Source organism: Neoarius graeffei, chromosome 7, assembly GCF_027579695.1.
Source record: "Neoarius graeffei isolate fNeoGra1 chromosome 7, fNeoGra1.pri, whole genome shotgun sequence".
Lineage (NCBI taxonomy): Eukaryota > Metazoa > Chordata > Actinopteri > Siluriformes > Ariidae > Neoarius > Neoarius graeffei.
In genome coordinates, this window is record NC_083575.1 from 17,910,632 (window position 1) to 17,935,825 (window position 25,194).

A 25,194-nucleotide genomic window follows, 5' to 3' on the forward strand; every position below is an offset into this window, starting at 1 on the left:
AGTGGTGTGGACGTGTAAAGACTGCGTCTGTTCGAAAGACCAAACAATCTCTATCTTATCGACATTCAGTTCCCTGAACAGCACTGGCCTCGATCAAGGCCGTTGCTGGGAGAACATTTCCCCCAGAAGGTCACTGCTGGGAGACACTCTCGCATTCTTCGCATTCCTTCCCCAATTTTCCACGGTCGCCGTTTTTCACCCCCAGTGTGACAAGTGGGTGCGTGACCAGTGCCCTCATGGCTGCAGGAGCGGATGGCTGCTTGCTTGCGCTGGGTTACCTCTACCTCCTCCCCTCCCCTCCTACCCCCTTAACCCCTCCCCCCACCCCTGATTGCCCCCTCCTTTCCCCACTTCCCCCCCTCAAGTCCCGTGCTTTAAAGTGTACTTGTGTTATTGTGTGCTTGTGCGGAGGTTTTTAAATGCTCCCACACTGTACTCCTGATAGGAGCATAGTGGGGGGGGGGGGGGGGGGGTTCTTTTTTTCCTCATCTTTCCTCATGTTACTACTGTGTTTCTTTTTCTTTTATCCCTGTCTTCCTGTCCTGTTCCCCCTCTGTAAGGACAGGTTGATGGTCAATTTCACTGGTAACAGTGATAATAAAGGATTCATTCATTCATTCATTCATTCATTCATTCATTCATTCAATATCTATAGAGTTACAATCTCAGGTTAAAAAATGCTGGTATAATAGCATTGTAATTAGTGACCATGCAGCAGTGTCTATGGAAGTCTAATTGGGTAAAATTGATTATTGTCCAAAAAGATGGAGATTACAATCGTTTTTGTTAAAGGATCCAAACTTTGTCAATTTTATAGAAAACTCTATAGATATGTATTTTGAATTAAATAAGGATGAAACCATGGCTAGTATTGGATGGGAAGCTTTCAAAGCCTACATAAGGGGAGAAATTACACCAGTAACAAAAATAAGCAATACAAACAAGAAATACAGTCGTTAGAAAAACAAATTAAAAACAGAGAGCGAGTTCTATCATTACAAAGACCCCAAAAAAACTACAAAACCTGACCGAGGGGACTAGCAACCCAAACGGGAATAACACAGACTCATAATGCGGGTGGTGTCCTACAACTCTCGTGGTCTCGGAGTAGGACAAGGCAAGCCAACTGGTTGTGGATACACTTCTGGATGATTGTGATATCTTGTGCATTCAGGAGAGCTGGCTGGCCGAGCAGGACTTGGATAAGTTAAATAACCTGCACCCAGACTTCCATGGTGTGGGTGAATCTACCATGGACCTCAGTATAAGAATCATCAGAGGTAGGATAGCTGGGGGTGTGGCTATTTTATGGAATATGAAATATGACCCTATGGTTAAAGTTGTGTGTCTTAATGTGGACTGGGTCATTGGTCTTGAAGTTAATTGCAATGGAAAGATTTTTATTATTCTTAATATATATACTTCATACGAATCATATGATCATGTTGATGAATATGTCAGTAGGCTTGGTTTTGTAGAATCCTTTATTGAAGATAACAACTCATCTTGCATCTATGTTTTGGGTGATTTTAATGCAGACTTGACAGATAGTAAGTGGTTGTTTGCTAAACATATGCTAAGGTTCTCAAATGACGCTAACCTGGTAATTTCAAGTAAAGTGCTCTTGCCTGACTCAAGTTATACTTATGTTAGTGAAGCATGGAATACTACTTCGTGGTTAGATCACATAGTATCCACTGCTGATGCTCATGCCTCATTAGAAAGCATTGAGGTTTGTTATGGGTTAGCTACCTCTGACCATATTCCTATTGCCATGGTATTAAATGTGGACAATGTACCCAAGCTGGTTAAAAATGAGGTCAGTGAGGCTAAGATAGATTGGGGTAAACTGCCTGATGGTGGAGTCCTCAAATATTGCTTCAATTCAGAAGATCTTTTGAAAAAGGTACATTTGCCCATGAATGCCATTTGTTGTACTAATGTTAACTGTGAGGACTCTTCCCATGGAGAAAGTTTGTGTAATGTACAATGACCTAGTGAGAGCTCTACTTGGGGCTAGCAAGTCACTGCTCACTCATTCTAGGAAGGCCAAGAATATCAAGGCAGGGTGGAATAAGTTTGTTGCTAGTCATCATGCTGAAGCTAATGAAGCCCATAGGGCCTGAGTAATAGCTGGTAGGCCCAGGCAGGGGCCGGAGCTGGAACATAAAAAGAAAATGAATGCTAGGTATATATGCACTGCAGTATATAAGCAAACAAGAGCAGGTATTGAGTGCTCACTCCATGGCTGACAATTTGCTAAAAAATGACATCACTAACCTCTGGAAAGAGGTAAAACCCTTAATAGGGCTAAAACTGCTCTTCCATGTAATATAGAGGGGGTAACGGATGCAGAGGACATAGCTGACCTCTGGAGGCAGCATTATACAGCCTTGTTTAACTGTATCAGGAGTGAGCCTTATCATGTTGGCAAAATAGAAGAGGAAAATATTTATTTCCACACCAATGATGCTCTTAATGCCATAGGGCAACTTGCAGACAAAAAAGCTAGTGGTCTTGACAATATAATAGCAGAGCATTTAAAGTTAGTTGGCCCAAGGCTGGCAGTGCTGCTGTCTATATGTTTTACTGGGCTGGTGACTCATGGTACATTGCCAGACTCCATGATGTCAGTAATTCTAGTCCCAGTTATTAAAGATAAGGCTAGTAAAGTTAGTAGTATTGATTATTATAGCCCTATAGCACTTGCCAGCACTCTTTCTAAATTGCTAGAAAGATTGATCTTGGACAGGTTAAGTGGTTATATAACCACCACTGACAGTCAGTTTGGATTTAAGCTAGTACTGTACAATACATAGTACTGACCAATGTATTTATGCTTTGAAAGAGGTCATTGAGACATATAGAAGACAGGGTTCCACTATGCTGATAGGTTTTATAGATGCATCTAAAGCCTTTGACTGTGTTAACCACTTTAAGCTGTTTAACAAGCTCAAGTATAGGGGTGTGCCCAGTAGGTTAGTACGCATACTGGCTTATTGGTATGCTAACTAAAGTATGCAGGTTAAATGGGGGAGCATCTTTTCCACCCCTTTTAGTCCCTGTCCACACGGCAACGGATTCAGGTGAATCTGATAAAATTGTTTATTGTTTCGGCCTGGCGTCCACACGGCACCGGCATTTTGGGTGCCCCAAAACGAAATCTTTTGAGAACGGGTTCCAGAGTGGAAAAATCTGGCAACGGCGCCGTTGCGAAGTCATCTGGATGAGTAGAACGGATTTGTTTACGATGACGTCACAACCACATGACTGTCAGTGCTTCACGCCGGGTAGAAGTGTAACGAACTCGATGCGAGTTGTCAACAAATCCTATAACTTGGTTCATGAAATGCGCTTACAAAATATTTTCACTGCTTTCCAAAAACAAAAACAATCCCGCCAGCAAAAATAGGGGAAAAAAAGGAGCGATCTCACCTCTTCAGATGTTGGTTTAAGTCCAACAATACATTCCTCAAAAAGGGCGTAGAAGAACAAAGTAATCCATCAACGTGTAGCATTCAATTTATTCCGGACCATTAAAGAATTCTGGAGGATATCAGAATGTTGGCGTACTGGCTTCCATCTACCCCCATTCATTCCTCTTTCCGCGTCTTTCGTTTTATGCTACTGATTAATAATCAAAACTTTATGTGGCTGATGCTACAGAAGAAGGGGTTTATGCGCATGCGTCTACTTCTATTGTTCTGGTGTCTCCGATGGGACCGTCTTACAGCGCACGTAGAGGTGTGGCATGTGTATTGCATCATTTTCAGCAAGCGTTGTGTTGCCATATGTACCTGATATTTTACTGATCCGTTGCCCATGTGGACGCGATATTTTTTTTACCCGCTAAAAAAAAAAAAATCTCGTTGCCGTTGTCGTGTGGATGTAGCCTTAAAGTAGGTAATGGGGTACAGCGGGGGGACTTCTATCCCCAGCCCTATTCAATGTTTATATGGATAACCTGTCTAGGCAGTTGGGGGGGTGCCGGACAGGGTGTACGGTATGGTAGGCGATACCTTGATTAATCATTTTCTACATGCAGATGACCTTACCATTCTATCCCCCAGTAACAGTGGGTTTTAATGGCTGCTTAACATCTGTTCCAATTATGGGGTGGAGTTTGACATTAAGTATAATGCTAAGAAGAATGTGGTAATGGTTTGTAGGACCAAGGATGACATAGAAAATAAGTTCCCTACTTTTTAGCTATCAGGGGAAGAGCTGGGGGTGTCCAATTCTACCAAGTACTTGGGGCACATTATTACTGATACATTGGAGGACGATGCTGACATGAGTAGACAGAGGAGATTGCTCTATGTACAAGCTAACATGCTGGTCAGAAAATTCCAGCACTGTTCTGTTGATGTTAAGGTAAACCTGTTTAGAGCCTACTGCTCCCCTCTTTATACAGCTCCACTCTGGGTGAAGTACTCTATGATGGCGGCGCGCATGGTTGCAGCGGCTTATGGCTCTCCTTTTCAGTGCTCTTTTTTTTGTTTGTTTTTGTATTTCTTTCTTGCTTGTTTGTGCACCATCGGTTCTGCGAACATACAGTACACCTGCCAGACACTTTTAGCCATCGGTGACCAACACCAGATATCTGTTTCAAGTGACTTTCTTTTCACGCATAACATCCCAGATGACATAGCGAGACTGCCGGGCTCTCCGTGGATTGTTGTCGGGTCTAGGAGGCGGCGCAGATGGAGGAGGGAGAGGAAGCAGAAGCGGGGCCGCAGGCCTGGTGCTATGCTAAGGCTAAGAAAACAACCACACAAGCCACCTCTACCGAGCCTGTATCTCTCCAATGCCAGATCCCTGGTGCATAAAATGGATGATCTGGAATTACAACTCGCTGGAAATCGCTATGTTCGTGACTGCTGTGTTTTAATTATCACAGAAACTTGGCTTCATCTGGAAATACCCTATGCTAGCTTGCAGCTAGCAGGCCGCACTCTGCTCCGCTGGGACAGGACTGAGGACTCCGGTAAGAGCAGAGGAGGGGGCTCTGTATTTACGTGCAGGATAATTGGTGTAACAACGGAACAATTATAGATAAACACTGTTCCCCAGACCTCGAGTACATGTCTGTAAGATGCTGGCCTTTTTTTCTACCGAGAGAGCTAACTGTAGTGATTGTCACAGCTGTGTATATTCCACCTGACGCCAGTGTAAACACAGTGCTCTCTCTCCTGCTGAACACTGTTAACAAACAGTAGTGGGCCCACCCTGACGGTGTTCACATAATCGCAGGAGACTTTAATAAGGCCAACGTGAAGACTGTACTGTCGAAGTTTTACCAACATGTTAAGTGTTCTACTAGAGGGGAGAACACTCTGGATCATGTTTACTCCAACATCAAGCACGCGTACAGAGCCATACCTCTCCCACACCTCGGCCAGTCAGACCATCTTTCCCTCCTGCTCTCCCCAGCCTACACCCCCCCCCCCCCCCCCTCAGACGCAGAGCCAGGCCCACCACAAGGACTATCACAACCTGGCCTGACAACGCACTCTCCAAACTACAGGACTGCTTTAAACGAACAGACTGAGACTTATTTGAACACCAGGAGCTGGAGACATTCACAGAAATGGTGCTGGACTATATCAAGTTCTGCATCAGGAATGTGACGGTGGATAAAAACATCCGGGTTTTCCCAAACCAGAAACCCTGGATGACCAGCCAGGTCTGCTAACTCCTCAGGGCTTGCGATGCTGCCTTCAGGTCAGGTGACAGAGCTCTGTACAGAGCCGCTTGAGCTGATCTGAAAAGAGGAATAAATAAAGCCAAGGCGGACCACAGGCTGCGCATAGAGTCCCACCTGTCCAGCAACAACACACGAAGGTGTGGCAGGGCATTCAGGACATCACAAACTTCAGAGACTGTGATGCACCAACAGGAGACTGGAGTGCGCCGCTAGCAGAGGAGCTAAATCGCTTCTTTGCTCGCTTTGAAACATCTCAGCAGCACTCATCTGCTCCTGCCCTGCCCCCACCACCACACAGTTCCTACACCACTCCTTTCACTGTACAGGAGCACTATGTCAGATGGGTGCTCCTGGCAGTGAACCCCAAGAAAGCTGCCAGCCCAGATGGTGTACCTGGTAAGGTGCTCAGAGCGTGCGCCCACCAGCTCGCCCCTACCTTCACCAGGATCTTTAACCTCTCCCTGGCTCAGGCAGTCATCCCGCCCTGCCTAAAATCTGCAACAATAATCCCAGTGCCGAAGAAGTCTCCCGTCACCAGCCTGAATGATTACCATCCTGTGGCCCTCACCCCAGTAATCATGAAGTGCTTCGAGAGACTAGTTCTTCAGCACATCAAGGACCACCTCCCCCCAGACTTCGACCCCTACCAGTTCGCATATCGCACAAACAGATCCACAGAGGACGCCATCACCGTAGCTCTCCACTCTGCGCTGAACCACCTGGAGCAGCAGCAGAGCTACGTCTGCATACTATTTGTGGATTACAGTTCAGCTACACGATAATCCTGGACATCCTTATTAGAAAACTGGACACTCTCGGCCTCCCCCCCCACATGTGCCTGGTTAAAGGACTTTCTTACTAACCAGCCCCAGACTGAGACTTGGCCCCCCACTTCTCCTCTACCCGCACATTGAGCACCGGCTCTCCACAGGGCTGTGTGCTGAGCCCCCTCCTGTACTGCCTCTACACCCACGACTGTAGTTCGACCCACAACAACTTCGTCGTCAAGTTTGCTGACGACACCACAGTGATCGGACTCATCTCAAAGGGAGACAAGGCAGCCTACAGAGAGGAGGTCCTGAAGTTGGCAGCCTGTTGTTCAGAAAATAACCTCGCTCTGAACACCAAGAAAACCAAAGAGCTCATTGTTGACTTCAGGAAGCACAGCACCAACCTAGCCCCCCTCTACATCAACAACGTGTATGTGGAGAGGGTCCACACCTTCCGGTTTCTCGGCGTCCTCATCTCAGCCGACATTTCCTGGTCAGTAAACATTACAGCAGTCATTAAAAAGGCTCAGCAGTGGCTACACTTCCTGAGAGTCCTCAGGAAGTACAACCTAAACTCCAACCTGCTGCTGACCTTCTACTGCTCATCCATTGAGAGCCTGCTGACATACTGTATTACAGAATGGTACGGCAGCTGCACTGCTGTAGACAGGGAGAGGCTCCAGAGGGTAGTTAAGGCAGCACAGAAGATCATTGGCTGCCCTCTCCCCTCCCTGATGGACATTTACACCTCCCGCTGCCTTAGCAGAGCTAAGAACATTATCAAGGACAGCTCCCACCCTGGCTTTGATCTGTTTGACCTATTGCCCTCAGGGAGGCACTACAGGTGCATCAGGACAAAGACAAACCGATTCAAAAACAGCTTCTTTCCAAAAGCCATAACCGCCCTGAACTCGGATATGCTTTGACTTTATAGTCTATTTATTTTAGTATGTGACTCTCTTTGTGCAATAATTTATAATGTGCAGTACTTTATAAGGTGACGCTCTCTGTGCAATACTTTTATAATGCGCAATACCTCACTCCATAATGTGAAACACAACACATTCACCTCACTCACCTCAGCTCAGGACTGTGCACCTTACACACAGCACATGCACCTCAGGACTGTGCACCTTACACACAGCACATACACCAAGTCTGTGCACTTACCATACCTTGCAATACTTCATAAATGTGTAATATTTTATTTTATAATGTGACTCTCTCATGCAATAATTTATAACGTGACTCTCTCTGTGCAATACTTTATATGTGCAATGAGCAATACCTCACTCCATAATGTGTAACACAACACATACCACCTCAGGACTGTGCACCTTACCCCCCTTACATACTCCCACCCCCCTTTTATTTTTTAATTTTTTATTTTCCCCTTCCCCCCTTCCTCTCTCTCTCCCTCTCTCTACATGCTGTTTGCACTGTCATTGGAGATGCTTTAATCTCATCGTACATGTGTATAGTGACAATAAAGGCATTCTATTCTATGAAGGAGAGCTTGCGTAAGTTGAAGGTGGCGTATAATGACTGTCTTAGGATACTCCTGAAAAATCCAAGGAGCACTAGAGCCAGTGACCTTTTCTGTAAACTGGGACTAACCACGTACATGGCACTGTTGAGGAACCTCACCTTTAAAGTTTATAGAGCAGGCTGGACTGCTCTACAAATGAGAATTGTTCTGATGACAGATCCGGTCGTAGCTCTGTTAAGTATACCTCTAAGATCTGGGAACATTGGCATGAGTGCCTTTTTTAGCTTTTTTTTTTTTTCTGTGTGGTACACCGACCTGAAGAAAGCCATCCTGCAGCGTGTCGGGTGCTCCCCAGAACAACACTGCCAGTGCTTCCAGACGCTGACATTGGAGGAGTTTTCGCTGGCCATTTGCATTTAGCCAGCAACTCCAGGATGCCTGCCAGTGGTGTCTGAGAGCAGAAGACAGGATCATCGATCTGGTGGCACTGGAACAGTTCTTCTCTCCGTGTTCTCACGGAAGGCGGTCGCATTTCTCTGCCTCTCCTCCCCCTTATCTTCCCTGCTTTGCTCCTCTTGTCTCGTCTGTTTTGAGAGACTCTCTCCGCACTGCTCTCCAAACTAAAAAATCATGGAATTGATAATTTGGTCTCTTCACGAAATTGACAATTTTCTCGATGAGAAGCCTGGGTTCAGGGGAACCAGCCTGTCCTGCTGGAATGTTCACAGCTGGCTACACAATGGACGTGTGGGAGAAGTGGCGGGTCGTGTGCCTGGCGGTTCTTTCTGTGGAGGACATTGAAGACATCTACCTATTCGGAACCATGATTACAGGTCTTTTGCTGATTGGATTAGGCATTGCCCTGGTTTATTGAGGAAATCAGGAAATGGTGGCAGCTGTCCAAAGCCCCATAAAGCTGCCCGACATGATTGAGGCAGTGGGCAGAGCTGTCGGCACTCAGACTGGCTATTCAGAGCTTGAACCGCAACATGGATAACATCATGGAGAAGTTTTTGGCTTTGCAAAGGAAATAGATCGATTCGGAGACCAGAATGAACAAAACAGAGTAGTTGTGTAAAAGAATGCATCTACTCGCCCCAAGACCAAACAATCCCAATCTTATCTGCTTTTGGCTCCCTCAGACAGCACTGGCCTCGGTCAAGGCCGTTGCTGGAACAACAACTCCCCCTGAAGATCACTGCAGTGAGACACTCTTGCATTCCTTCCCCCACTTCCCATGGTCACTGCTTTTACCCCCAGTGTGACTAGCGGGTGCGCGACCAGCGCTGTCATGGCTGCAGGAACGATCGGCTGCTTGCTTGCGCTGGGTTACCTCTACCTTGATGTGCTTAGCACATCTAGCCACTGGGATTTTTGCCCATTCCTCAAGGCAAAACTCCTCCAACTTCAAGTTAGATGGGTTGTTCAAGTTATGCCACAGATTCTCAATTGGATTGAGGTCTGGGCTTTGATTAGGCCATTCCAAGACATTTAAATGATTCCCTTTAAAACACTTCAATGCATCTTCAGCAATATGTTTAGGGTCATTGTCCTGCTCAAACGTAAACCTTTGTCCCAGTCTCAAACCTCTGGTTGACTCAAACAGGTTTTCCTCTAGAGTTGCCCTGTACTTAGTGCCATCCATCTTTCCTTCAGTCCTGACCAGCTTTCCTGTCCCTGCAGATGAAAAATATCTCCACAGCATTGATGCTGCCACCACCAAGTTTCACTGGAGGAATGGTGTTCTCAGGGAGTTGGGTTTGCACCACGCGTGGCATTTTCCATGATGGCCAAAAAGATCAATTTTAGTCTCATCTGACCAGATAATCTTCTGTGTGCTTGAAGAGTCTGCCACATGCTGTTAGGCAAACTCCAAATGTGTTTTCTTAAGCAATTACTTTTTTTCTGGCCACTCTTCCATAAAGCCCCACTCTATGGAGTGTAGGGCTTAAAGTTGTCCTATGGACAGATACATTCACCTCCACTGTGGATCTTTGTAGCTCCTTCAGGAGAGCTTCCTGAAGTATGGAAATGATGGAAATGCTCTTAGTGCTGCTAGATCAACATCTCTCTCTTCCCTAATAGAAGATGACAAAAATAATCCTAGATTCCTATTTAATACTGTTGCAAAATTAACTGGGAATAAGTCCACTATAGACACATGCACACCTGCAGTATGTAGTAGCAATAACTTCATTAATTTTTTTAATGACAAAATTGAAAATATCCAACAAAAAATTCAAACTGCTAATTTAAGGTCAGACAATGTAAGTGACCCTGTAGTTAACAATATAACTGTATCAGATCAGCAATTGGAATATTTTACTCCTCTTGGAGAAATTGAATTACTTTCATTAATCTCCACATTAAAAGCCTTAAGTCGTGTACTAGATCCCTTACCTACACGTCTATTCAAACAGATAATACCTGAAGTAATTGAACCGCTTCTAAAAATAATAAATTCTTCTCTTAGGATCGGCTATGTACCCAAATCCTTTATACTAGCAGTTATCAAACCCCTGACTAAAAAGCCTGACCTTGATCCCTGTCAGCTGTCCAATTATCAGCCAATATCAAACCTCCCCTTTATCTCCAAGATCCTTGAAAAAGCTGCAGCACAGCAGTTATGCTCATATTTACAGAGGAATAACATCCATGAAATGTATCAGTCAGGATTTAGACCTCATCATAGCACAGAGACAGCTCTGGTTAAAAGTAGTAAATGACCTACTGTTGGCTTCTGATCAGGGCTGTGTCTCGCTGCTTGTGTTGCTTGACCTTGGTGCAGCATTTGATACCATTGATCATTCCATTCTTCTGGATAGACTAGAAAATGTTGTGGGAGTTAAGGGAACAGCCCTCTCCTGGCTCAGGTCTTATTTAACTGATCATTATCAGTATGTTGATGTAAATGGTGATTTTTCTGGACATACTGAGGTAAAGTTTGGTGTTCCACAAGATTCTGTCTTGGGTCCACTGCTTTTTTCTTTTTATATGTTACCTCTGGGTGATATTATTTGTAAACATGATATTAGTTTCCACTGTTATGCTGATGACACACAGTTGTATATTTCTGCAAAACCAGAGGAGAGACACCAGCTTAATAGAATTGAGGAATGTGTTAAGGACATTAGACACTGGATGCTTATTAACTTCCTTCTGCTTAACTCTGAGAAGACTGAAGTACTTATACTAGGACCACATGCAGCTAAAAGTAAGTTTTCTGATTACATAATAACTCTGGATGGCCTTTCTGTTTCTTCACATGCAGCAGTAAAAGACCTTGGAGTGATTATTGACTCCAGTCTTTCATTCGAAAATCTCAGAAATATTGCTAAGATAAGAAATTTAATATCACTACACAACACAGAAAAACTATTTCATACTTTTGTTACCTCCAGGTTGGATTACTGTAATGCCTTACTGTCTGGATGTTCCAATAAGTGCATAAACAAGCTCCAGTTAGTTCAAAATGCAGCAGCAAGAGTCCTTACTAGAACTAGAAAATATGACCATATCACCCCTGTCTTATCCACACTGCACTGGCTCCTAATCAAATTTTGTATTGATTATAAAATACTACTATTGACCTTTAAAGCACTGAATGGTCTCGCACCACCGTACCTGAGCAAACTTCTGGTCCTTTATGACCAGCCACGCCTACTTAGATCAAAAGGTGCCGAGCCTTTTCTTACAAAGCCCCACAGTTATGGAAGAGCCTTCGAAGTAGTGTTCAGGAATCAGACACAGTCTCAGTGTTTAAGTCAGCTGAAAACATATCTGTTTAGTCAAGCCTTTTGTTAATGGTGTTTATGAGGTAAAGGAGTAGATCTGGAAGGTCCTCAGAGTGTTTTGGTAAACTGGGATGTATGGATGCTGTCAGTCCCCCTCTCGCTTGCTCATTTGAGTTTGTTGACATGCCTGATGCTTTATGTCCCGGGGCTCTCTCATGCCTGTGTTACCTTCTGGCTCTCCACTTTTAGTTATGCTGTCATAGTTAGTTTTGCCGGAGTCCCTGCTTGTACTCAGTGCAAAATATATACTGTTCCTACTTATTCAGGTGATATTGGGCATACCTAACAACCTGTGTTTTCTCTCTTTCTCTCTCTCTCTGTCCCCCCCATCTGTCCCTCTGAGTTACATGTCAATCCTGAGATCGAGATGCTGACCTCTTCTGCTCCTCAGACCTGCCTGATCCATCCTGATGCTCTTTGTCTGGTTGGAGTCTCATCACATCACTCCTGTGGAGGACAGCCCCATATAGACAGTTGAAAGTCACACTTGGAAGATGCTCTGGACACTTACAGGAATGCTTTTATAGCTGAGAACTAAAATTGACTTGCTAACTTTAGGATTGCAGTTGTCATGAACAGTTTTGCACTCAAGTTTCCATCAGTAAAGAGTTAAAACTTCAACAAAACAGACTTCATGTTAAAATTGTTAATGTTACAGTCATGTTGTCTGTTGTTCCCCAAATGAGGATGGGTTCCCTTTTGAGTCTGGTTCCTCTTGAGGTTTCTTCATCATGTTGTCTGAGGGAGTTATTCCTTGTGACCATTGCCACAGGCTTGCTCATTGGGGATCAAAGTCCTTCCCATGCCATGTGGTGCATAGGGCGGCGCCGATCTCCGTTTCTGTAGCCCTCGGCCTCTTGCCTATTATATAGCTAGGGTTACAATGGAGGGCTCATCCTCTGGTAACTGCAAGAGTTTGACTCCCCACTCGCATCTGTATTATAGCGTGCCTTGCCAGACGGCAGTAGGTACCATTTTTATGATGGTCTTTGGTATGACCCAACCATGAGTCAAGTCAAGTCAAGTTTATTTGTATAGCGCTTTTAACAATAAACATTGTCGCAAAGCAGCTTTACAGAATTTGAACGACTTAAAACATGAGCTAATTTTATCCCTAATCTATCCCCAATGAGCAAGCCTGTGGCGACGGTGGCAAGAAAAAACTCCCTCAGATGACATGAGGAAGAAACCTCGAGAGGAACCAGACTCAAAAGGGAACCCATCCTCATTTGGGCAACAACAGACAGCCTGACTATAATATTAACAGTTTTAACAGGTATAACCCTCAACTGTCCTCATGGGGCCGTCCTTCACAGGAGCGGTGCGATAAAACTCCAACCAGACACAGGACACCAGGATGGATCAAGCAGGTCCGAGGGGCAGAAGAGGCCAGCATCTCAATCCCAGGATCAACATGTAACTCAGAGGGACAGATTGGGGGGGGGGGGGGAAGAGAGAGAGAAATAAAACACAGGTTGTTAGGTATGCCCTAAAAATGACAAGTATTAAATCTGTGTGGTAGGCTCGCAGAGACGAGAGTCTTTACATCAGGCATAACACACAACAATGGCATGTTAATATGGTAAAAAATATATCATGACCTGCTCTGGCTGGATGCTTGATTGGGTGACGGGAGCACACTCCTCAGCAATGATGAGATGCAGATGGGACCCTTAGGGCTGGCCAAGACAATTCAGTTACATTTCACCGGGTCTGGGACATACGACAGAATGTCTGACGGCTGATTCCCTGCAGGCTACGATAGCCAGTCGAGGTCTCCACCCTCTCCACCAAAAGATTTCCTGTTGACTCCATGTAACTCAGAGGGACAGATTTGGGGGGGGGGAGGGAAAGAAAACACAGGTTGTTAGGTATGCCCAATGTCACCTGAATAAGTAGGAACAGTATACATATTGCACCGAGTACAAGCAGGGACTCTGGCAACTATGACAGCATAACTAAAAGGAGAGAACCAGAAGGTAACACAGGCATGAGGGAGCCCCGGGACATAAAGCAGCCAGCCACTACACCATCAACAAACTTGAGTGAGCAAGCGAGTGGGGACTGACAGCATCCATACATCCCAGTTTACCAAAACACTATGTCTGAGGACCCTCCAGATCTACTCCTTCCTTAAGAAAAGGCTCTGCCCCCTGATGTAGCCTTCACTATACGAGGTACCAGCAGATAGCCTGCACCTTTTGATCTAAGTAGGCGTGGCGGGTCATAGAGGAGCAGAAGTTCACTCAGGTACTGTGGTGCGAGACCATTTAGTGCTTTAAAGGTCAATAGTAGTATTTTATAATCAATATGAAATTTGATTGGGAGCCAATGCAGTGTGGATAAGACAGGCGTGATGTGGTCATATTTTCTAAGGACTCTTGCTGCTGCATTTTGAACTAACTGGAGCTTATTTATGCACTTATTGGAACATCCAGACAGTAAGGCATTACAATAATCCAACCTGGAGGTAACGAAAGCATGGACTAGTTTTTCTGCGTCACGCAATGACATTAAATTTCTTATCTTTGCAATATTTCTGAGATGAAAGAAAGCTATCCAGGTGATGTTATCAATGTGAGTTTCGAATGAAAGACTGGGGTCAATAATCACTCCGAGGTCTTTTACTGCTGCACGTGAAGAAACAGAAAGGCCGTCCAGAGTTACTGTGTAATCAGAAAACTTACTTCTAGCTGTATGTGGTCCTAGCACAAGTACTTCAGTCTTGTCAGAGTTAAGCAGAAGGAAATTAATAAGCTTCCAGTGTCTAATGTCCTTAACACATTCCTCAATTATATTAAGCTGGTGTCTCTCATCAGGTTTTGCAGAGACATATAACTGTGTGTCATCAGCATAACAGTGGAAACTAATACAATGTTTACAAATAATATCACCCAGAGGTAACATATATAGAGAAAAAAAGCAGTGGACCCAAGACAGAACCTTGTAGAACACCAAACTTTACCTCGGTACGTCTAGAAATATCACCATTTATATCAACATACTGATAACGATCAGTTAGATAAGACCTGAGCCAGGAGAGGGCCATTCCCTTAACTCCCACAACATTTTCTAGTCTATCCAGAAGAATGGAATGATCAATGGTATCAAATGCTGCACTAAGGTCAAGCAACACAAGTAGCGAGACACAGCCCTGATCAGAAGCCAACAGTAGGTCATTTACTACTTTTAACCAGAGCTGTCTCTGTGCTATGATGAGGTCTAAATCCTGACTGATACATTTCATGGATGTTATTCCTATGTAAATATGAGCATAACTGCTGTGCCACAGCTTTTTCAAGGATCTTGGAGATAAAGGGGAGGTTTGATATTGGCCGATAATTGGACAGCTGACAGGGATCAAGGTCAGGTTTTTTAATCAGGGGTTTGATAACTGCTAGTATAAAGGATTTGGGTACATAGCCGATCCTAAGAGAAGAATTTATTATTTTTAGAAGCGGTTCAATTACTCCAGGTATTATCTGTTTGAATAGACATGTAGGTAAGGGATCTAGTATGCAAGTTGAGGCTTTTGATGTAGAGATTAATGAAAGTAATTCAGTTTCTTTAAGGGGAGTAAAACATTCTAACTGATGATCTGATTCAGTTATATAGTTAACTACAAGGTCACTTTCATTGTCTGACCTTAAATTAGTAGTTTGAATTTTTTGTCGGATATTCTCAATTTTGTCATTAAAAAAATTCATGAAGTCGTTGCTACTACAGTAGCAGGTGTGCATGTGTCAATAGTGGACTTATTCCTGGTTAATTTTGCTACAGTATTAAATAGGAATCTAGGATTATTTTTGTTATCTTCTATTAGGGAGGAGAAATACGTTGATCTCGCAGCACTAAGAGCTTTTCTATACTTCAGGAAGCTCTCCTTCCAAGCTAATTTGAACACTACCAATTTTGTTTGACGCCATTTACGTTCCAATTTTCGAGTGGTCTGTTTTAATGTGCGAGTGTCATCATTATACCAGGGTGCTAATTTTTTGTCTCTGACCATTTTCCTTTTTAGAGGAGCTACATTATCTAAAGTATGGCGGAATGTTGACTCCAAGCATTCAGTTGCCTGATCAAGTTCTGCAGGGGCTGACAGTAACCCAATCAAAGTTGACAACTCTGGGAGATCATTTATAAAGCTCTGTGTAGTAGTTGACGTGAAAGTACGTTTAATACAGTAGCGTGATGAGGTGCATATATTATTACTCAGACATAGTTTGAATGTGATGAGGTAATGATCTGAGATAACTTCAGACTGTGGAAGTATGACTATATTGTCTACGTTTAATCTGAATGTTAGTATTAGATCAAGGGTGTGACCACCATTATGGGTCAGTCCTATGACATTCTGTTTAATCCCGACTGAATCTAAGATGGACACAAACACTGTTTTTAAAGGGTCTTCTGGGTTATCGAAGTGAATATTAAAATCTCAGACAACTAAAGCTTTGTCTAAGGAAATAACCAGATCTGAGATAAAATCTGCAAATTCAGAAAGAAACTCAGAATATGGCCCCGGGGGCCTGTAAATAATAAGCAATGGAATTAACTGGGTAGACTTATTTTTTGAGGCTACATACATTATATGAGTATGAAGAACTTCAAATGTATTAAATTTATAACCAGGTTTTTGTGTTACACCTAGATAATCATTATAAATAACCGCAACGCCTCCTCCTCTGCCAGTTAGACGAGGCTGGTGTATATAACTGTATCCAGGAGGACTTGCTTCATTTAATGCTATATATTCATTTGGCTTAATCCATGTTTCAGTTAAACAAAGTACATTAAACTCCTGATCAGTAATGAGTTCATTAACCATTAGCGCTTTAGATGTAAGAGATCTAATATTTAATAGCCCCACCTTTAGATCAAAGGTGCTGGCAGCAGCTGTACAATCTGTATGATCTAATTTTATATTGATTAGGTTACTGGAACAAACTCTCTGAAAATTTCTACCTTTTTGTTGAGCTCGGGGAACAGACACAGTCTCGATGTAGTGGACCCTGAGTGACGACTCTGTGCAGCTAGCAGACAGTCGGTTTAGCCTGTTCATCTGCTCCCTGGCCTTGGCTCTGGATTGTCAGAAATTAACTAGGCCTGTTCTGAGACTATGACCTATGCTGCAGGAAATGAGAGCAGCACCTTCCTGAGTGGGATGGATACCGTCCCGCCCTAACAGGCCAGCAGTGCCCTCAAAATTAGCCCAATTATCTATAAAGCCCACACTGTTTTCAGAGCACCACCTGGACAGCCAGCAGTTCAGCAACCATAACCTGCTGTAAGCTACATCGCCACGCCGCATTGGGATGGGGCCAGCGCATACTACAGCATCGGACATCGCCTTCGCTAATTTAAACACCTCTACAAAGTTACTCTTAGTAACCTCAGACTGACAAAGGCGTATATCATTAGCTCCTGCATGGATAACTATCTTTGAGACCCTGTGCTTGCCTAGGACCCTAAGATTACCTGCTATGTCCTGCACCCTGGCTCCCGGTATACACCTGACTAAAGCTGCTGGTGCCCCTAAAGGCTGAACTAATTTCACATGCCGTATGATAGAGTCCCCTATAACCAGAGCTCTTTCAGGTTTCTCAGTGGGTGCATCACTAAGGAGAGCAAACCTGTTCGGCACGTGACGCGCAGAGGAGTGGTGCTCTCGTAGGCGAGCCTCAGCGGTAGCTTTGGCTCTACGCTTATGCCGCCGAGCCGTAGAACTCATGATCTCCCAATCGAGAGGCAGACACACTAACCACTAGGCCAACTCACAGTCCTCTCATTGGGGATAGACTGATTGAGGTGTCTCAGTCAGGAAGTCAAGTCAAGTTTATTTGTATAGCGCTTTTAACAATAGACATTGTCACAAAGCATCCATCCATCTTCTACCACTTATCTGGATCCAGGTCACAGGGGTAGCAGCCTAAGCAAAGCAGCCCAGACTTCCCTCTCCCTGGCCACCTCCATCAGCTCTTCCGGGAGAATACCGAGGCGTTCCCAGGCCAGCTGAAAGATGTAATCTCTCCAGCATGTCCTGGGTCTGCACCGGGGTCTCCTCCCTGTGGGGCATGCCCAGAAAACCTCCCTTGGAAGGCATAAAGGGGGCATTCTAACAAGGTGCCCGAACCACCTCAACTGACTCCTTTCAATGTGGAGGAGCAGTGGTTCTACTCCGAGTCTCTCCCAAATGACCAAGCTTCTCACCCTGTCTCTAAGGGAGAGTCCAGCCACGCTGTGGAGAAAACTTATTTCTACCGCTTGTATCTGCGATCTCATTCTTTCGGTCACTACCCATAGCTCGTGACCATAGGTGAGAGTAGGAACATATACAAATAGATGGACCAGTAAATTGAGAGCTTTGCCTTTTGGCTCAGCTCTCTCTTTACCACAACAGACCAGTTTAGCATCTGCATCACTGCTGACACACTGCCCCAATCCTTCTGTCCAACTACCACTCCCCCTTACCCTCACTTGTGAACAAAACCCCCAAGATGCTTAAAATCCTCCACATACCCAAAAATGACAAAACTTGTTTCACAGTGATCGGCTTGGGAATTTTCTGAATAGCTGAGACTCTGTCCGCAGACAGCGTTTTCCCCTCCCCTGTGATGTCATGCCCTAAGAAATGCACCTTCTGTTTTGCAAACTGTAATTTTGTGAGGCTAGCCTTATGACCCTCCTTAGCGAGGTGTCGCAGTAGCGTTATGGTGTCATCTTCACATTGAGTTTTAGTTGGGGCACAAATCATTAAATCGTCAACATACTGCAGCAAAGCTGATCTTTGTGACAAAGTTAACAAAGCGAGGCTGTCTCTGAGGCACTGGTTGTATATGGTTGGGGACTCACAGTAACCCTGACACAAACGAGTGAAAGTGTATGGACGACCATCATACATAAAGGCAAACCAGTACTGGCTATTTTTATGTAGAGGAATAGAAAAGAATGCATTTGCTAGGTCCACCACTGAAAACCACTTACTGTCAGCGGGCACCTGGCCCAAAATGGTGTATGGGTTAGGGACATCAGGCGCGCATGGAACAACTGCAGCATTGACTGCTTGCAGATCTTGGACAAACCTCCACTCATCAGGCTGGGATGGTTTTCTTGCCTTCTTAACTAGAAAAATAGGAGTGCACACTGGAGAGTCCAGGCAAGGGACAATTACACCTGCCTTCAGCAACAAATCAAAGACCGGTCTTATACCTGCGATTTGCTTCTGGTTTGAGTGGGTATTGGGTGTGTTTAGGCCTGAAATCTGATTTGGGGGTGATCACCACTGGTTCAGCATTCTTTATTAGGCCTACATCATGTTTACCCTTCGCCCAAATGGAATTTGGAACTCCCGCCAATTTGGGGTTCGCCTCTGCTGGAGTTATGCCTGTGGAAACAGAGACAAACAGGCCACTATGGCCGGGGTCCCCAGGATCCTGGTAATCAGCGGCTAATATTACGCTGCACTTAACATGCACACACACAGCATGACTTTGTAGACCCCAAGCCTTTGGCAAAACAACACACTAGGGTCCTCTGTTTGGGACCATTCATTGCCATTGACTGCACACTTCTTGACCCACTTCACCACGTCTTTCCAATGGGTGGCTCATAGCTTTGCTAATGAGACATGGGGTATAGAATTAACGACGTCAAAGAAATCATGCTGGCAGCAGCTGACCTCAGAGTCCTCTGACATGAGGCCGCATATAACATGTTTGAGAACACTGATGAACATTGATGCAGTTGTTCGGACAACGAGTAAAATGGACCTGCACAGCGCAATAATGTTTTGACCAATATGTAGTTTTGAGGGTCAGTCGTGCGTGGGGTCTGCAAACCAAGTCTTTTCAAACTCTACATCTTGCCCTTGGTGAACATGTGCTGTGCAATGCAAATCTTCCTCTTTCTATAATCTGTGTCAACTGATGAGGTGTTCAAGTGTGCGAGCTGTACAAGGTGTTTGGGAGTTTGTGAGAGTTGATCTGAGCAGAGCCACCAGACATGCACATACAGGGGGCTTCCAAACCCATACTGCACACCGCACATTTCAGTTACTTCAATAGTTAGTCCATCTGGAGTGGACATGAGATTTACTCCTAATTTGCACATTAAATCGCGTGCTAACAAATTTACTGGACATGTATGTGAGATGAGGAATGAGTGGGACATAACTATTCCTCCCTCGCTTTTACACGGGAGGTTGACGGAGAAAGTTTCGGTTACAGGTCATCCTGAGATGCCCATCGTCTGAAAAGAATTTGAGCTGAGTGGTGGGTCCACTGGAAGTACTCCATGTTGTATAACTGAGTGTCCTGCTCCAGAATCTACTAAAAAAGTTTAACACATGCCCACACACAGTGAGGGGCATACAAGGGAGTTTAGAGAAGGGAGTAGTTGTGCATTTTAACAAACTTAATGCAACTTCAGGTGTATCTATTTGGACTGGTGTATCAGGTAGTCTTCTGTGTAGTCTTGCTGCTACTAATGTGTTTAGCGTTATGTGAATGTTCCTGTCTATGTGTATGTATAGCATCAGGTGTGTGTGTGTGTGTGTGTGTGTGTGTGTGTGTGTGTGTGTTACCTCCCCTGTTCTCTGTGCAGGGCCCGTTCCCAGAGTCCACCCATCAGTCTGCTTTGCTGTACTCCTCACGGGGCCTCCGGCTGCTACTGTGGAGACAATCTCAAGCAATGTGTCCCTTCTGATTGCAGTTGTAGCAGGTTGCACCTTTTATTCAGGATGAGTCACCCCAGGTCATCCTGCCTTGGCCCCTACCTCGACCTTTTCCTCTCTGTCCAGGCTGAACAGTCTGGAAAAGAGTGAGAGTGGCAGCGTGTAGGTCTTGGTCTGTTTGTGCTGACTTTGTCTTCTCCTCTCTTTCAGCAGCTTTTCTGCATGCACAGAGTACTGCTCGATCTTAGTGAGGCAGGCGGTTTCCCACAGGAGACAGAGATGCTTTACTGACCTGGCCACTGCTGGATTCATACCGTTCATGAAACTGTTGCGCACTTCCCAGACCTCAGGAGTGCCTTCCACTCCCGCCAGGGTCACGGGTCTGTTCAGGCCACTGTGTTTCTCATGCACGGCGGTGAGACAGGCGAGAAACGCTGACACCACTTCTCCATCTTCTTGCTTGCACATACTGATCTTAGTCATGTCTATGTTCAAGGGAAAATCACTGTCCAGATGAGCACAGAGAGCAGTGATGGTATCTCTGTACTCACCATTGCCAGCCGCGCTCCAGTCTGGTGTAGTCATTCGCTGGTCAGCTTCTGGCCACTCTTTGGAAACTTTGTTCCAATCTATGCCCATCTTGGTCATGAGTAGGTGGCGAAGTTCATGGGTGGTTGGTCGGAATTCTCTGCAAAATATCAACAGCTCATTACCAAATCTCTTTCCTCCTATCTCTCTCTCATGTTGGGAAGAGAAGCCATGCTTTCCTTCATGTCAGCTGTCATCCAGGGTCTGTGGACTTGAAGCACGCCATCAGCTCCAGCCACTTCCACCATTGGAAGATGAAGGACTTCAGACTTTAGGTTACAGCCTTGTGGACCCACTGGTGAGCATGTGGCCAGGTCCAGGAGGGTGTCTCTTCCGTTGCCATATGCAAGACTGGATCTCGTGTGTGATGGAGAAGCGAGGGGAAGCGCTGACGCTGGAGGTGGCTGGTAGAGATTCCAGAGGCTCAGTTTGTCTCGACTTCTCCCCCTTTCTGTGGGTGAGGTGCTTGTGGGAATGATGCTCCGCCTTGCTGAGGAGGCAGTGTGTGTCGGGGTGGTGGGGCAGACTCCAGGTCAGGGTCCATCTGAAATTTCAAACACTGACAAGAGGGTGAGAGCCCTGCCTGTCGTTTCTCTCTTTTGTACTCTCTCTTAAGTGTTTCTTCTTTCCATGCAGAAAACGCCCTCCAGTCCCCTAAGAACTTAACATTATCTGCAGACTCTTCTTTTTCCTTCTGTTTCAACTTTTCTTCTAACTGTTCTATCTGCTTGGGACTAAAACTACCCTTCTCAGGGAATCCTAAGTCCTTTACCCATATACCAAACTGTGCTAAGCAATCCTCGCCATATGAGGTTTTCATAAACTGGATGTTTGGGCTGTCATAGGAACACCCAATTCTTATTATAGCACATGTAGCCTCAGGCTTACTTGCTTCTTCTTTCCCTAACTTGCCGTTTCTGTTCCCCATTGTACACTGTTATATTAATAGGTTGTGACAACAATGGCTGAGTTTTATCAGGATCACAAGAACAAGTTGGACTATGTCCAAAAATGTGATACAATAGTCCTTTAGGTATGTTCTTATCAGTAAACAATTTATCTGACATTTGCCTTAAACTAAAGTAGCACAACAACCTCAACGTTTAGCACAACAACCTCAAAGACAACTCACGCATGTGTACAAAATCTATTTCTCGGTTTCAGAATTTGGAGGAGGGCAGCACGGTGGTGTAGTGGTTAGCACTGTCGCCTCACAGCAAGAAGGTCTGGGTTCGAGCCCCGTGGCCGGCAAGGGCCTTTCTGTGCGGAGTTTGCATGTTCTCCCCGTGTCCGCGTGGGTTTCCTCCAGGTGCTCCGGTTTCCCCCACAGTCCAAAGACATGCAGGTTAGGTTAACTGGTGACTCTAAATTGACCGTAGGTGTGAATGTGAGTGTGAATGGTTGTCTGTGTCTATATGTGTCAGCCCTGTGATGACCTGGCGACTTGTCCAGGGTGTACCCCGCCTTTCGCCCGTAGTCAGCTGGGATAGGCTCCAGCTTGCCTGCGACCCTATAGAACAGGAGCTAGAGATAATGAGAGGAGATGAGAATTTGGAGGAGGACAGTACTCTGTTAATTCATCAATATTTTGTATGCACACCAGTGTGCCTTGGTGATTTTGTGATTGAGCCTCTCTATCCCGGTTCCTACGACGGGCCAGTTGTTCACACAGAACAAAGGGAGCAAGATTCAATTCTTTCCCAGTTACGAATCGCTGAACATGAGTCTGTTGAGACATGCACCCGTACTTCCCTCTCTCAAGTAGGTGAGCCGTTACCCAGTCGTCACTGAGGCAGATAATTCTCTTACACAACCCAATAAACTACTCACGGTTTATTGTCTAAAAATTGTGTTTTATCTGTTTCGGCAAACATATTGATGGTACCACAGCTTAGCAGTCCTCCTGGGCTCAGACAAACTTCTGTCAGTCTCTTATATCAGTCTTCCTTGACTGGGACAATCTCTGTCCATCTCCTGTATCAGTCTTTAAATACTGTTTCCACTAATTTCTTTACACAAGAATGCAAAGTTATCACTTACTGGTTCGGTGAGCCCTGATGGTCTGGTCTCTTGTCCGAGTTCTCAGCTCTGCACCATAGCCTTGGGAGTGTTTCATCGTCCGGGGATCAGATACATAGGGCCCACCCAGGGATGCCAAATTGTAATGGAAACTTCTAATAAACACTTCAGAATGCTTAGCAGTTGTCTTTTCAGTTATTTATTATATCATATAAAACAGATATATAAAATAGGAAAGGGAAAAAAAAGAAAGAGAAGAAGAAAAAAACAAAACCACCTCTAGTGATGTTGAGAGTGCACTCTGAGTTGTCTCTTAGGAATGTTATCTATTATACTCTGAAGGTGTTTGCTTATTGCTCGCATCCGTATGTGATTGGCTCAAGATTGTCTACGAAGCTTTGCTAAAGCGTGCACCTGGAATGCTCTGATATGTGCAGGCAGATGCATAGTTAGGGAGAACTCGGACACCCTGCTTATTACCACCAAGGCCACAGAAAGGCGATTACAACATGGGAAAAACAACTTTCTCAGTACACTAGGCCACTTGAGTTCAACACACAGAAACACAGAGAATAGGAATGTTCATCCACTAAATTTCCCTCACAGTACCCATTGCAGTAATTGTGACCTAATGTTTTCTGGCCCATAGACTTTCTTTGGTGGAGGCTCAGATGGGGTCAGGTTTCTAGAGAAGAATACACAAAGGTAGACCTTTGCTTGTTTACCTTGGCCTCAACCTCCACAATAAACTGGGTTTTAGGGCTGCAACTATCAATTATTTTGATAATTGATTCTCATTCTTTATTAATCAGGGTTCCCGCTGGTGCTTGTCAGGCTCATCAATGACAAACAATCCATAAGTAACAAAGAGAAAATTACTAGCAGTCATCACAGTGACAAATGTATTTGTCAAGTCGTTTATTTGTATAATGCATTTAACAACAGACATTGTCACAAAACAGCTTTACAGAAAATTAAAGACTTTAAACCTGAGCTAATTTTATCCCTAATTTATCCCCAATGAGCAAGCCTGTGGCAATGGTGGCAAGGAAAAACTCTCAGATGACATGAAGAAGAAACCTTGAGAGGAACCAGACTCAAACGGGAACCAATCCTCATTTGGGTGATAATAGACAGTGGAGAACCATTACTATTAGAGCTGGGACTGCCGCTCAGCCAAAACTGAACCAGACACACCAGAAAAAGCAACAGAGCAAAGGATTTTGCAAGGGATTAGTGGCAGGGTGCCAGGTAGCTACGTTGTGTGTAGTTGTCAATGTCGATTTTAAAAGTAACTAAGTAAATTACATAGGGAAATGCATACTTAAGTCTGAGTGAAAAATACTGGGGTGAGTGTGTGTAATCAGTCACCCCAGTAACTGACTGTAACCAGTCAGTTACTCTAATAATAACTAAAATCTCTGTGTGGCAAATAGATGATGCAGAGGAAGCAAAGAGTTGATCTGTTAGCATTTATTCTGGAAAACAATGAATAGGCAATCAACAAACAGAGACAGGGGAAAAAATTCTGGCATCCCCCTTTCCAGACATCCCAAGCATATATATATATATATATATATATATATATATATATATATATATATATATATATATATATACATATATATATATATACACACACACACACACATACACACACACACACAGTGGGGCAAAAAAGTATTTAGTCAGCCACCAATTGTGCAAGTTCTCCCACTTAAAAAGATGAGAGAGGCCTGTAATTTTCATCAGAGGTACATTTCAACTATGAGAGACAGAATGGGGGCAAAGAATCCAGGAAATCACATTGTAGGATTTTTAATGAATTAATTGGTAAATTCCTCGGTAAAATAAGTATTTGGTCACCTACAAACAAGCAAGATGTCTGGCTCTCACAGACCTGTAACTTCTTCTTTAAGAGGCTCCTCTGTCCTCCACTCGTTACCTGTATTAATGGCACCTGTTTGAACTCATTATCAGTATAAAAGACACCCGTCCACAACCTCAAACAGTCACACTCCAAACTCCACTATGGCCAAGACCAAAGAGCTGTCAAAGGACACCAGAAACAAAATTGTAGACCTGCACCAGGCTGGGAAGACTGAATCTGCAATAGGTAAGCAGCTTGGTGTGAAGCTGTGGGAGCAATTATTAGA

At 44.5% G+C, this 25,194-nt stretch overlaps 1 protein-coding gene across 1 annotated transcript in view; it reads left to right on the forward strand.

Moving 5' to 3' along the window:
- Positions 1–1,071: 1,071 nt before the first annotated feature.
- kcnk12 (potassium channel, subfamily K, member 12) overlaps positions 1,072–25,194 on the forward strand; it is a 39,616-nt gene continuing 15,493 nt past the window's right edge. Inside the window, exons 1-2 of the mRNA XM_060924915.1 lie at positions 1,072–1,107; positions 1,175–1,280. Of these exons, the coding sequence (XP_060780898.1) occupies positions 1,072–1,107; positions 1,175–1,280 (142 nt within the window). The remainder of the gene's footprint in view (positions 1,108–1,174; positions 1,281–25,194) is intronic.